At 41.0% G+C, this 14,034-nt stretch overlaps 1 protein-coding gene across 3 annotated transcripts in view; it reads left to right on the top strand.

The window, feature by feature from the left end:
• Positions 1-14,034, top strand: part of FGD3 (FYVE, RhoGEF and PH domain containing 3) — a 99,839-nt gene that overhangs the window by 83,515 nt on the left and 2,290 nt on the right. For all 3 annotated transcript variants that reach the window (XM_083727020.1, XM_083727021.1, XM_083727022.1), the window contains 3 exons: positions 3,677-3,799; positions 7,708-7,860; positions 13,102-13,242. In XM_083727020.1, coding sequence (XP_083583146.1) covers positions 3,677-3,799; positions 7,708-7,860; positions 13,102-13,242 — 417 coding nt within the window. The remainder of the gene's footprint in view (positions 1-3,676; positions 3,800-7,707; positions 7,861-13,101; positions 13,243-14,034) is intronic.

The raw sequence follows: 14,034 nt of genomic DNA, 5'->3' as shown, positions 1-14,034 counted from the left end.
GATGAGAACAGAAATTGTGCCACGGCAGCGCGGCAGCAGCAGGCCCCATTAGCTAAAGTGGTGCTTCAGGTTAAGAACAGTTTCACGTTAAGTACGGACCTCCGGAACGAATTAAGTACGTAACCAGAGGTACCACTGTACAATATTATTATAAGCATCAATTAGGTTTTTTGAACTACGAAAACATTAAAGAAGATAGCAGCTTTATATATTTTGCATTATACCATTTCTGTACTTAATCTCAATTGTGTTACCCATTTAAATCTTCGTTGTTGTTGTTTTAAAAAATAAATCTGTGTATTTTGCTTACAGTAGACATGCTACTTTTTAATAAAAAGCCAAGTCGCTTCTCTGTTTAATAGGAATGCCACTTAAAGCTCGCAGTAAAAGTTGAAATCAAGGTTCATATTTATACATTTGTGTGTGAATCTTTCTCTTAGCATTTGAAAAGCACCTGTCAACGGCTAGCTGGATTGTGCCATCCAAGAGCTTCTGTGTTAAACACAGCCTCTTTTTTCTCTTGAAGTCTTTATACAGCTGAACCACTTGGTGGTGGTGATAGGCAGCAAACTAGAAGCTGCCTTCTTTATTCTGTCCAGCTTCCTAAAGGAATGCTTAAGACATTGTGATATGGCCAGTATTAATTAAGAAAGCTATATCAGATAGTTAAAATTGTAGGGTAGGGTATTCAAATGATGTAAAATACATTAGTAAATACTGCATAGTGGTTTTGCACCCCAAATACACGGAAGTTTCTGTTGCTTTTTTTATTTGCTGGTTGGCATTCTTTTCAGAATTGTCATTGACATGTCATTGGCCATGTCTTCACTGCCATTTTTATATAGGTTGCACTATTTACATCATACAGTCACTCTCTAAAATATAAATGGAAGTAAATTGCAAAGCCTGTAGGGTTACACAGGGTTGAGTAACTGAGCATTCCGTCAGTTTCACTCCCATTATTGTGAAATCATGCCTGTTTGCCTGTTGAGTGAGTTTCCATGCCGACATGTAAATGCTGAAGGCAGAACACTAGGGATTCTGCTGTGCTGGAAAGGGGTCTATGGAACTTGCTCCCCCAGGAAGCCGTGATGTTCACCGGATTGGAGACTCAGACAAATCCATGGAGGAGAGGGATATTGATGGCTACGCTCTGCTGTTGCAGTTGGAGGCAGCAATGCTTCTGAATACCTGTTGCTGGAAATCACAGGAGGACAGAGGGCTCTTGTGCTCGGGTCCTGCTTGCTGGTTTCCCACAGGCATCTGTGGGAAATAAATTATTATTTAGGGAAGTTTTTAATGTGTGACATTTTAATGTATTTTTAATCTTTGTTGGAAGCCGCCCAGAGTGGCTGGGGAAACCCAGCCAGATGGGTGGGTACAAATAATAATAAATTGTTGTTGTTGTTGTTGTTGTTGTTGTTGTTGTTGTTGTTGTTGTTGTTGTTGTTGTTGTTGTTATCTGGTTGACCACTGTGGGTACTGGATGCAGGACCACAGGGGCCATTGATCTGATCAAGCAGGCTATTCTTATGATGGAGAACCCCCTATTCTTGTAGAAAAGTAGTGGGGCTGTGGGAATAAACTCTTAACCTATGCAGAACCCCAAAGTGCACTCAATGCAGGTTGCATGTGTACCATTTCCTCAAGGCACCAGTGCACATCCACAAGGCAGGAGGATTCAGGGGAGGCAATACTCATATCCCAAGAGTTCCAAGGCACTGGGATCAGTAACACTTGCATCCTTTATTTTTCCACTTCCCTGAAGTTGCCATGCAACAAGACTCTTTTTGGTGATGGATGGGAAGTGCTCCACCACCACCACTGAAATATCACGGGGGAAGCTGATTTGGGTTCTGATGACATTTGCTCAATTCCTTTCTGTCGGATCCTTTTGGTGGTTCAGGAGGGCTGAGACCCGTTCACTGCATACAGGGTTGTTGGGGAATGGCAAGGCATTTCTTTCACTCTGTGTTATTTGCAGGGCTCTCTAATAGATGTTAAAAGGGATGCGGGTGGCACTTTGGTCTAAACCACTGAGCCTAGGGCTTGCCGATCGTAAGGTTGGCGGTTTGAGTACCAGCGATGGGGTGAGCTCCCATTGCTCGGTCCCTGCTCCTGCCAACCTAGCAGTTCGAAAGCACATCAAAGTGCAAGTAGATAAATAGGTACCACTCCGACGGGAAGGTAAACAGCATTTCCGTGTGCTGCTCTGGTTCGCCAGAAGTGGCTTAGTCATGCTGACCACATGACCCGGAAGCTGTACGCCAGCTCCCTCGGCCAATAAAGCGAGATGAGCACCGCAACCCCAGAGTCGTCTACAACTGGACCTAATGGTCAGGGGTCCCTTTACCTTTACCTAATAGATGTTGCACCTGATAAAGTACAGCTTGGTGGAAATCCCTAGCGCTAAGGCTGAGGCAAATCACAGGCCGCAGTGACAGCAAAGGTGCAAATTGGTGGTGGTGTTGTAGTCTGAGCCTGTATGATCAGCAACACAATGCTAGCTTGTTGCGGAATGGCCCTTTAATTTATTTATTTCAAAAGCTTTTGTTTACACCTGAAATAAATGTCATCAGTAGCTAATATTCCGGACACTTGTAATTGTTAGTTGCTATAGTAATTGAGAGCTTCTTTACATACTGAAGCAGCCTCTGAGTGTGTGGTTTGTAATGTGAGCAGAAAAGGCAGTGCATGGAAGACTGTTAGCAAACCTATAACCCACTCCATAAAGTTTAATTACAGGCCATACCTATACCTTTAAAAAACGATCTTTGTGCTCTTTGGGGCAAGAAATGAATGCTAATATAAATTAAACAACTTCTCTGAAATGAACCATATGCTTGGTCCTGAACTGGGTAGTGTTGCAGTTGCTGCTTTGCTTGTAGCGATGGGATTGAATGATTAAAATCTTTACTGCTCATGCACACGTACTTGGCAGGCTAAGGTTCTTGGCTGCACATGCAGCCTAGCTGTTTCCACTTTGCTCCTTCCCAGTGAGAGCAGGTAAACAAACCAGGAAAGAAGGAATTCCTGAAAGTTATGTCCAAATGCAGGATCGTAATTTGTTTCATCCTAACAGATTATGATTTGTAGCCATTCTGAAACCATGACCATTTGTTGGCTTTCCAATATGCTTGAAGTTCTCCTGAAGTCTGCCTGTAACTGCCTGGGAAGGTCTGCATTCTTCCTTTTGAGTAGTTGTCTCAAATTCTTCAGACAAAGAAGTCTCGCTCAAAATATACATCCTTGCAGGTGGTTTGCTTGCATGTTGCTTGCACAGCAGGAAATACTTTCTGAGGGAGAAGGCAGCTCACATATCAGGAAGGGTAAAGAGACCTTGAGCATGCAAATAATAGACTTCTTAGAAAATCTATAATTCTTAACCAAACAGTGCTAGTTCAGCCCTTGTTAGAGGCTTTTAAAATAGCTGGTCTAGCCATCATTCCAAATGTCTAGAGCTGTTTGGCTGTGAAAGTTGGCCCGTAACAACTGACAAAACTTGAGTTAAGGTATATCTGGCAGTCTAAATGCTAACCACTTGTGTTAAAATCACGACATTATATATACCAAACTTTAAAATAATAATGATAATACACTTGTGGGGCTCAAGTTGCCCTTCACTGGTTCAAAGTCACATTGTTTAACATTTAACATTTATTTTTTTTCATCCCAGCCTGAGTGTTGCAGAAAATCCTCCAAATCAAAGAGAGAAAAGGAGAAGCAAGCTTGCAAAAGCTGCAGTGAAAGCTTCAACTCCATTACAAAAAGACGTCACCATTGCAAGCAATGTGGGGCAGTGAGTATTGGAGTGAAAATTACTGTTTATATGTATGTGCATTGTTACTCATTTGGAACAAGCTGGTTTTTCTTTATAAAATTCTGCAAAAAAAGAAAATCATCTTCTCAAGTATTATTCTGTCCTTCAGTTCCCAAGACTGTCTGCATAAGTAGACTGATTTACCCCTTTCCACGTTTTTATCTTCTGGTGTGCCATGCTCCTTAACAATGGGAAAATCGTGATCAAAAAGTATTTGAATGGATCTCTTAGGACAAATTTCACACCATTTCTAAATAAGAAAAAAAGTTTTTTCTTTTTAAACGCAGATACTTCGAATTAAATTCTGTTGAAATCCGGTGAAACTTTAATCCAAGGTTTATTGATTTCATTGGAATTTGTTTTCAGTTTTTTCCAATCACAGCCATTTTGGCCATGTTTTGCTTAATTTAACATGAATCATCCAAACATTAAAACTTGCCATTATTTAAAGCCACAGATTATCTTTATCATCTAACAGAACCCGGATGTACCTCTCATTGATAAATAATCAACCCCAACTTTTAGATAGCTTTGTTCCTTAACCACTTACATTCTAATATAACAACAATATAGTTTTAATAATTTTAATATTTTTGCCCCACCCATCTGACTGGGTTGCCCCAGCCACTCTGGGCAGCTTCCAACATATATGAAAACATAATAAATCATTAAATATTAAAGACAGTCCCTATACAGAGCTGCCTTCACATGTCTTATAATAGTTACCTATATACTTGTCATCTGATGAGAGGGCATTCCACAGGGCGCCACTACCGAGAAGGCCCTCTGCCTGGTTCCCTGTAACCTCACTTCTCGCAGTGAGGGAACCTCCAGAAGGCCATTGGAGCTAGATCTCAGTGTTCGCGTTAAACAATGGGGATGGAGGCACTCCTTCAAGTATACAGGGCTAAGACCGTTTATGGCTTTAAAGGTCAGCACCAACACTTATTCTGGTAATTGTGCAAATGAAGGACGTTTGAATTTTCTGAGCTCAGTAGAGTAATATAAAGCAAGCTAATGAGGCTAGACACTCTTGTTAAATTACATTGCTGTTTACTAGGCTCTGTTTGGTTTCCTTCAAATTATCTCAGTAAACCTGAACCTATCAAGACATCTAATATCTGTTGAATGACTTGTTGGTATTAATTTAACAATAATTTCATAGCTACTTTTGAAGAATCTATTTTATTTATCAGTGAGTTGTTTGTTTGTTTGTTTGTTTGTTTGTTTGTTTTGTCCAAAATGCTGAGTCAAAAAAGTATGTGCAACACTGCAAGCATTAGGCAGTGAGACACAGACATGGCCTAAGAGGTGAAGCCAGGAAATGTTTTGCAACATCTGCCTTTTTCAGTACCTCTTTCCTTTCATCTAGGAACTACACACTGTTAAGAAATAGTTATAGTAATCTTAATGTATAGTTTGCTGCAACACATGCTTTACAGAGAATGCCATGGAACTGGGAATCCATTAGAAAGGTTTTAAGATAAAATGCATGCCACAGAAAGTGCATACCCTCATTTTCCAGATTTTTATAGCAAATACTTCATCATAGACCTCCCCATCTCTCTGTAGCGGATTCGTGGAGGTCAGGGGTGGATGGGTGAAACATACCTATTAACAGGAAAAAAATGAACAGCTTTGTAACAGTTTTAGCTGATAATGTTTGAAATATCAGCAGTTTCCATGCCTATTTCAGCTTCCTTTTTCTGGTTATTTGGCTATAGCTTTTGATAGAATACAGATAATTGAACAAACTTTGTTGCATTACATTCTTCATTAAATTATCTTTCCATTGATGTATAATTTTATGGTATTGCTCCCCCCAAAAGTGGTGTTAAGAACCATCAAACCTCAGAAATACACTTTTTCCAAAAGACCATGCCACTAGTGTACATGGCATGGTCTTGCTCCCAGGTATAAGCCAGCTAAATGCGTCCCTAATTACCAACTACTGCAACTAAAAGATGGTAGATTTGCCTTTCTCTTTTGTTAATCAAAACTCACTGAGCCAATTTGTTAGCCTATACCAAGGGGGAGGAGCCTAATCTGTTTTTGGGCCTTGGGACTCTCCTATGGCCATTCCTCCTACACAGGCCATACCCCTCATTGCTTACCCTGCTCACTTGGCCCCCTTGGATGCTTTTCCCTGGCTGGATTGGGTCCCTGAACTGCAATGATGCCTCTTGCTTGTCTGGATGGAGAGCAGAAATATGTGTGTGTAGATAGAAATATCTGATATCTGCATGTAGCCAGCTGTACAAAGGCAGGAGTCACATCCAGTGCTCCACCGTTTCCCTCTCTGGTCCTGCCCACCACTGACATGACTCCCAGAAGATTCTCCACCCCTGGCATATAGCTATCCAATTCCCCTCTAATGAATGACATCCTGCATTTCTCCCTGAAGATTCTCCAGAAAATTCACAAGGTCTGATGAGGTTTGATTTTCAAGCACATATATAGGCTGAATATATAGAGACTTTTATGACCTGGGGAAGAAACCCCCTTATTGCCAGTATCCACATATATATTTTTTACAAGGTAAAGTGTTATTCAGCTGATATGCGAGATTCCTATCCAAAATCATATTTAGACTTGATTTCAGCCTTTCGCCTTCACTCATTTAAAAATACTGTACTAACTTCAATTCATTCTAGACATTCTAATTGATAAGAGAACATGCTTTGGGAAAGTTTAGCTCCAACTGTTATAGGAGTCAAATAGGGTATGATGAGCTTTCACAAATAATATACGTATCACATTTTTCATGCATTCTATGCTTTAAAATTATTGAGGTATAATCTTGCCCTGCATCCTGCAGCCATATGCTAGGTCAGTGCATTAATTGTAATCTTCTGTTTTATCAAGCATTATGTTTTGGATCTAGCTGCAAGCCTGCTTTCCTGACATGAAACGCCATTACCTAAAAGGATGCTTTCAGTTAATGCCTTGCCAGTATGAGAGTCAGTTAAGTGTGTCAAGACATACTGTCTTGTGTATTATCAATGCTCCAGTCACTCACGGTCCTGTACAAAATAGACTGCTGTTACTGCACCCAAAATAGCAGTATCAGAATGGTTGGTACGACTGTCATCGTGTCTCTACAGCAATAATAGTTCTAAAAAACCCACAACAGAAATATCTCTCTGGGGTGCTTCCTGTTCCTTGCTGCTGTTCCTGTTTCAAGGAATGTTCGGAAGAATCCTGTGAAAAAGCAGCTCGTTATTCACCCATCAATTTGCAGGTGTACATTCTTATGTTGAAGTACCTTTTCTCTCATGGTTTCCTGCATTTTTGTTGCTTTGAAAAGAATGATTTGTTAATTGTTGCTCTGCTGTTTGGAAAAAAATTTCCAACAAATAAATATTGATGCCCTTACTTGTTCAAGTTCAACGTGGCCAAAATGATTGAAGTGCTGAATTTCCACCTCTTCCCTGCACGATGCAGAACTTTAGCTGGTGTGAACAAGATGTCATGTTTATGAAGCACCAATTGGTATCCTTTCATTAATGGGGTTCTTATAAATTTATATTTAGATGGGCTTCTAGGAAACCTGATAAAATTTTAATCCAGTGTAACTGAAAATGCTTTTTATAACACTGAACAGGAAGGCAAACCCATATAGGGTGGCCTTGTTACCCCCCCCCCCCCATTGTAGGTAGAGTTTTAACAAATAGCATGGAATGGCAAAATCATTCTCTAGTGCCAAGCAGGTGGGAAGTAATCATAACTTGGACATAATACCTGAAATTCCTGTGTTATTATCACTCAAGATCATTCCTTTTGGGAACAGGAACCAAAGTGGTTCTAATTATAAATCAGGTTTTTGGTTTTTTTGTTTTTGTTTCCAATAATGACTTAAGAATAAAGTCCTGTGCTTTTTCATCCAGGTTATCTGTGCAAAATGCTCTGAATTTAAAACACTTGCTGACAATAGCCGCCACAACCGAGTGTGTAAAGAATGTTTTCAACTGCCGTCAGCAACTCCGTGTGTCTTGGGCAATGAAGGTGCAGGAGAACAAAAGAAAAAAATGGGAACAGAGGTATATTTTGTCATATTAACACCTAAAACGACTAGTTACTCAGCAGAAGCATACTTTTCATTGTTAAAATCATTTCATGGTCTTGGCTCACAATACTTAAACATTCAGAAATCCATCATTTATTACATAGACCTACCAGAGGGCCAGTTTCATGGTTGCTGCTGCATTATGTCTTTTCAGTCCTTTCAATTTTATTTTATATTTTTCTCCCTGCACAGAAGCCACCCCCATGCACATAATTTTCAGCCATTGTTGCTTTCAGCATGAACAGGGGGGTTGCACATTATGGAATGAAGCCCAATTCTCAGGAGCAGAGCTGTAGATGTATAATGAAATTGTTTTATGTTAGAGCAATTATGTACTGACACTTGCACATTAGAGAATTCTGCCTTCTGAAATCTTCATTTCCTTTAAAATGTGGATTGTGTGGATATCAGAGTAACAAAAAACAAAAAAGGCAATAGCAGCTGCTATATTGAGAATTGGTTTGGTGCAGCAGACAAAGTGTCGTGTTAGGATGTGGAACTTGAAGATTTAGATCCAAGCTAAGCAGTTAAACCTGTGCCAAGGCTTGTTCTGTGTGTGGGGGTTGCCCTTTCACTTTTAGCTATATGGCCATACACAGGGATGTGTGTCAGCATGCATCAAGGATAAGGACTGTAAACACTAAGCATGCAAGTCATTGATAATATAAAGTTGTGCTGCAAAAGTTCAGAATAAATTATCAGTGCAAGGAGGTACACAAGGTTTTAATAGATGCAAGGAACGTAAACCTGATGAGTGTACCAGCTACACTGATTATATAATTTGTAGTGCTGCTGCTTCTTCTCCCTCCAGAATTAAAGCTGTGGCTGTATATTAGGTTTTTTCTGTTCTGTTGTTCTGTTCTATTGTAGTTCTTTTATATACTGTGGAGTCCCTGAGACGGTTGGCTGGCACCTTGTACGCCTCCTTCCAGCAACTCCTGCGGCTAAGCTAGTGCCAAAAATATTGCTCTGTTTTACTTTGGACCACATCAGCAAGGCTGAGAGAGGGGGCTTGTCGTCTGGGCAGCTCAGGACTTCCATACACACTGCCCAGGCTTGCACCCAGTGGGAGGGGGTCACTTCAGTGCTGCTAACACAGGTGCTTGACTTCACCCCAGAGGTGCCTTCTGTTCTCTAACCATCTTAATAATAATAATAATAATAATAATAATAATAATAATAATAATAATAATAATTATTATTATTATTATTATTATTATTATTTATACCCAGCCATCTGGCTGGGTTTTCCCAGCCACTCTGGGTGGCTTCCAACAAAACATTAAAATACAGTAGTCCATCAAACATTAAAAGCTTCCCTAAACAGGACTGCCTTCAGATGTCTTCTAAAAGTCTGGTAGTTGTCATTCTCGGCATTCCAAATGGCAGACGCCACTACCGAGAAGGCCCTCTGCCTGGTTCCCTGTAACTTGGCTTCTCGCAGTGAGGGAACCGCCAGAAGGCCCTCGGCGCTGGACCTCAGTGTCCGGGTAGAACGATGGGGGTGGAGACACTCCTTCAGGTATACTGGACCGAGGCCATTTAGGGCTAGGGCTTACCGATCAGAAGGTCAGCAGTTCGAATCCCTGCAACAGGGTGAGCGCCTGTCACTCAGTCCCTGCTCCTGCAAACCTAGCAGTTTGAAAGCACATCAAAGTGCAAATTGATTAATAGGTACTGCTCTGGCAAGAAGGTAAACGGCATTTCCGTGCGCTGTTCTGGTTCGCCAGAAGCGGCTTAGTCATGCTGGTCACATGACCCGGAAGCTGTACGCCAGCTCCCTCAGCCAGTAAAGCGGAATGAGCACCGCAACCCCAGAGTCATCTGCGACTGGACCTAACGGTCAGTGGTCCCTTTACCTTTTACCAACACTTTGAATTGTGCCCAGAAATGTACTGGGACCCAATGTAGGTCTTTCAAGACCGGTGTTATGTGGTCTCAGCGGCCGCTCCCAGTCACCAGTCTAGCTGCCGCATTCTGGATTAGTTGTAGTTTCTGGGTCACCTCCAAAGGTAGCCCCACGTAGAGCTCATTGCAGTAGTCCAAGTGAGAGATAACCTTATATTGACTACTACTGACTTATATTTGCCTCTCTCCAAACTCTGCTGTTAGGAATCCCCATCCATAGCTTTCACTGCAGATCAGACCTCCCTTTGCTTCTATCAAATGACTTAACCTGCCATGGAGAAAGAATAAAAGTCTTGGCAATCCACCAGCCAAAAGCAACCTGGCATGGAGGGAAGACCCACTGCCCCACCCTCCCAGCAGCAGCATCACTTCTGCTTACTGGAATTGCTTTAGGGTTAGGGTTAGGGTTAGGGTACAGAGAATATATGGACCCACCAAATGGCTTTAATTACCTTTCTTACTCTTCTACTTGGAAATATGCTCCTCGTAACACTATAAGCAGTTCCTTGTACTGCAGAGGAAAGCTGTTGCAGAGGAACTGTAATGGGGGAATCGTCGCCCCAAATCCAAGTTTTTGGATAATCCTAAAAGCCATGCAGCTGCTTAAAATACAGTACAGTGAAATATGACCTCCTCTCTCAAGTAGGGCAGCATACTGTTCACATTCAGGAGAAAGGAAGCTCATCTCCTTAATAGGGTTAGGCATTTAGCTCTGTGCTAAGTCTTAGAGATTCAGGTAAAACACACAAGGGAATAGCACAGAATGCAGCCTAATCTGGGCTGCTGCCTTGTACTATGAAGTAACGGATGGACGTCTTTGGGTTACATCCAAGGAAATGCTCCTAGGATTAGGGGTTCAAGTGTTTTCCCCGAATTAATATTTCATGAACTCAGTGGCTCTTCAAGGATTTGCCTTTTTTCCTGATCTATTAGCAGATGTGTAGTTTCTCTGGAGATTTGTTATACAAAACATAATAGGTACAGTGTTTCCATTCCTAGAGGCTCTTCTGCTTTTTTGATATGTGGTTCTGGGCAAATTATTGATTTAATTCACCACCACCACCACCATTTGCATATCACAGAATAGGATTTTCTTTTTTCTAAAGAAGTCAGTGGCAGGACACCAAAACCTCTTGCCATTTGCAGTTTGCAGAACATAGCACCACTATTATTTCTAATGGTTTTTCTTCAGAGGTGTTTTTCCATCTCAAGTGTGCTCATTGTCTCCTGCCTGTTCACATAGCCAATGCAAGGATTTGTAGACTGTAAATTTCACACAGGAGATGCCACAGTTTAATCTTTAAAAATAATTGCAAGTACATCTTACTAAGGGGAGCAGAGGATATCCAACTCCTCACAGTTCTGTTTGCATGCTAAGGTGCAAATTGAGAGTTGTCAGCACCTGACACTCAGGCAAATGCTGCTATTAGGTGATGCAGTCTCACAAAGACCATCCCTGTGCAAGACCTATTGAAACAAATTGAAGTTGTGTCCTTGCATTTTGTCATGATGGTCTCATACACACACACACACACACACACACACACACACACTAATTAATTAATTAATTAATTTTTCTGTTTTACAGTTTAGAATGTTCATTTAAACAACCTTTAAAAAACCTTAAAACTTCCCTTCTTCTCTTTCCATGGTTCATTTTGCATAACATAAATCCCTGCATATTAACTAAACCATCCAGTATTCCATTATTAAAGGTTAAAGACACCTGAAAGTTAAGTCCAGTCGCAAACAACTCTGGGGTTGCAGCGCTCATCTCGCTTTACTGGCTGAGGGAGCAGACGTTTGTCCAGGTCATGTGGTCAGCATGACTCAGGCGCTTCTGGCGAACCAGAGAAGCGCACAGAAACACCATTTACCTTCCCGCCGGAGCGCTACCTATTCATCTACTTTTTCCAAAATGTTTTTCCAAAACATTTTCCAGAAAAACCCCAGAGTCCTTTCTGTTGGGGATAATTTAGACTGAAATTCCCATGTGTCAAAAAACGGTTATTTATGCAGGCCGTGTTTTGTTAGCCCCAAAATGGCAAACAAGCGAGGTCCCAACTAAAGAAGAATGGGAACTTAAACTAATGGAATATGCGCAGCTTGCGGACCTAATATACAGAATAAGAGAACAAGAATAAAATACGTTTAAAGAAGATTGGAAAATGTTTATTGAATATATTGGAGGAAACTGTGTACACTTGAAAACCCTGGCAGCATTAAGATAAATTCAACAGTGTAAATAAGTTTTGATGGATGTAATAATGGAATCAGGATGCGGGTGGCGCTGTGGTCTAAACCACTGAGCCTAGGGCTTGCCGATCAGAAGGTCGGCAGTTCGAATCCCCGAGATAGGGTGAGCTTGGTCCCTCCTCCTGCCAACCTAGCAGTTCGAAAGCACGTCAAAGTTCAAGTAGATGAATAGGTACTGCTCCGGCACCTATTTTTTGACACATGGGAATTTCAGTCTGAATTATCCCCAACAGAAAGGACTCTGGGGTTTTTTTGGAAAATGTTTTTAAACATTTTTTTCTCAATTCATTATAAATTATTTCCCAATACTGTTTTACCCTTTTACACGCCCATGGTCTTAACAATACTAGGTTTTGTTTGCTCACAAATTAATGAAAGTCATATATTATGGAGAGAGGAGACGTATGGAAATCCCAGCATTACAGACTTCAAAGATGTCTGGCATCTCTGAAACAGCAGGGTTATGCTCTCCCTAGCAGCAATCCTATGAATACTTGCCTGGAAGGAAGTCCCACTGAACACTATAAGTCTTACTTCTTAATAAATATACATTGGATTTAGCTGTTCTCACAGATTTGGAGTGGATTTTTTTTTTAAAAAAAATCCCCTCCCTAAATAATAATTTTAAAACCCTGGAGATTTTATTTATCCTTGCAGCAGCACTGCGCTGTGACTCTATTCACTTGTGCTGAAGCAGCTTCCTAATTAATTTTCATTCTCCTTCCAACCTACTTTACGTATGAAAGTAGCTGTATCATCTTAATTGCTGTTCTCAACTTTGACTGTGGAGGTGGGGTTTTCAGCTTAACGTTCTCTAAAAACAGTTCAGCACCTACGTGCGAGTCTTTTAATCCTGGTTATATGTAATGATGATTAAACCTCTGTATGCTTAAGGATTAATACCTTGGTAATCACACTTCTGCTCCCATGGACCATTCATGAACAAATATTTGAACATAAACCAATAAACCATTAAGGTGCATAATAAATTGTAAATGCCTTCAGCACAAGCGCATGAATAAACACTGCTTGGTTTATTTGTTATATATAGAAGCAAAGCGTTTTGGGAGCAGAAAGCAGCCTTTTCAGCAGTCACCTCCTGTTCCAAGAAAAAGGAAAGACTTGGTGTAAAGTTTGGGTCACCATCCCTAAGGCTGAACCTCTCGTCTTATATCTACAAGGAGGAAGTCAGGTAAAAAGCAGAGCATCTTACATAGCTGTTAAAAATATATATTAAACAAGTCATACTGAGAAATGGTCTGGAACTGTTATTCCTAAGCTATGTGCCAGGGCTTGTGAGCATGCTGCGTGAGAACTGTACAGGTTCAGGAAACTAATGGATTAATTTGTAGGTTTTTGTGCATCCACTGTACATCCCACTGAGGCTGCCTGCCACGGCTGATCCAGTACTCTGCCCTTTTCCTTTCTTAAGTCAGCTTCCTCTGGGGAGAATTAGCTGCCCTCTAGGGAGGCAGCTCATTGCACCTTTTACTGTAAGCGCAGATAACTCTTACACTTCTTCAGCAGAGCAAGTACCCCCAATTTTAATTTGCAGGGGAAAGTGTGCTCTGAGATCAGATGATTTGGCTAGAAGGATTTGGCTTCCTTTCAACAACAGAATGTCTTGCAGGCATTCAGAGAAAGCATTCTCGTCTTTTGAAAATGATAAATGAACTTCTTGCTTTCATCAAAAAGGTGTACAACTATGATAATTATTTATCCCGCCCCACCCCCGTTTTTAAGAGATGCATTTCCCCCCACCAAAAAATGAAGATCTCAAAGGGTTTATTGAGCTTTGAAAAGCATTCATCCTCCCCAAAGATAAAAATCACAAGGCAGAGGCAGTAAGACTGCATGCCTTTAAATCTTCATTTGATTTATGAAGCTCAGCGTTCTGACAGTATTAGATCTGTGCACTTGCAGAAGTGCTGAGAATGTGTTTTGATAAGGCATGAAACAAGTAGATTTCCTCAGCTCGGGCATA

This window comes from Podarcis gaigeae, assembly GCF_964106915.1.
Source record: "Podarcis gaigeae genome assembly, chromosome: 2".
NCBI lineage: Eukaryota > Metazoa > Chordata > Lepidosauria > Squamata > Lacertidae > Podarcis > Podarcis gaigeae.
The sequence above is the reverse complement of the archived record's forward strand: the minus strand, read 5'-3'. Positions and strand labels throughout refer to the sequence as shown.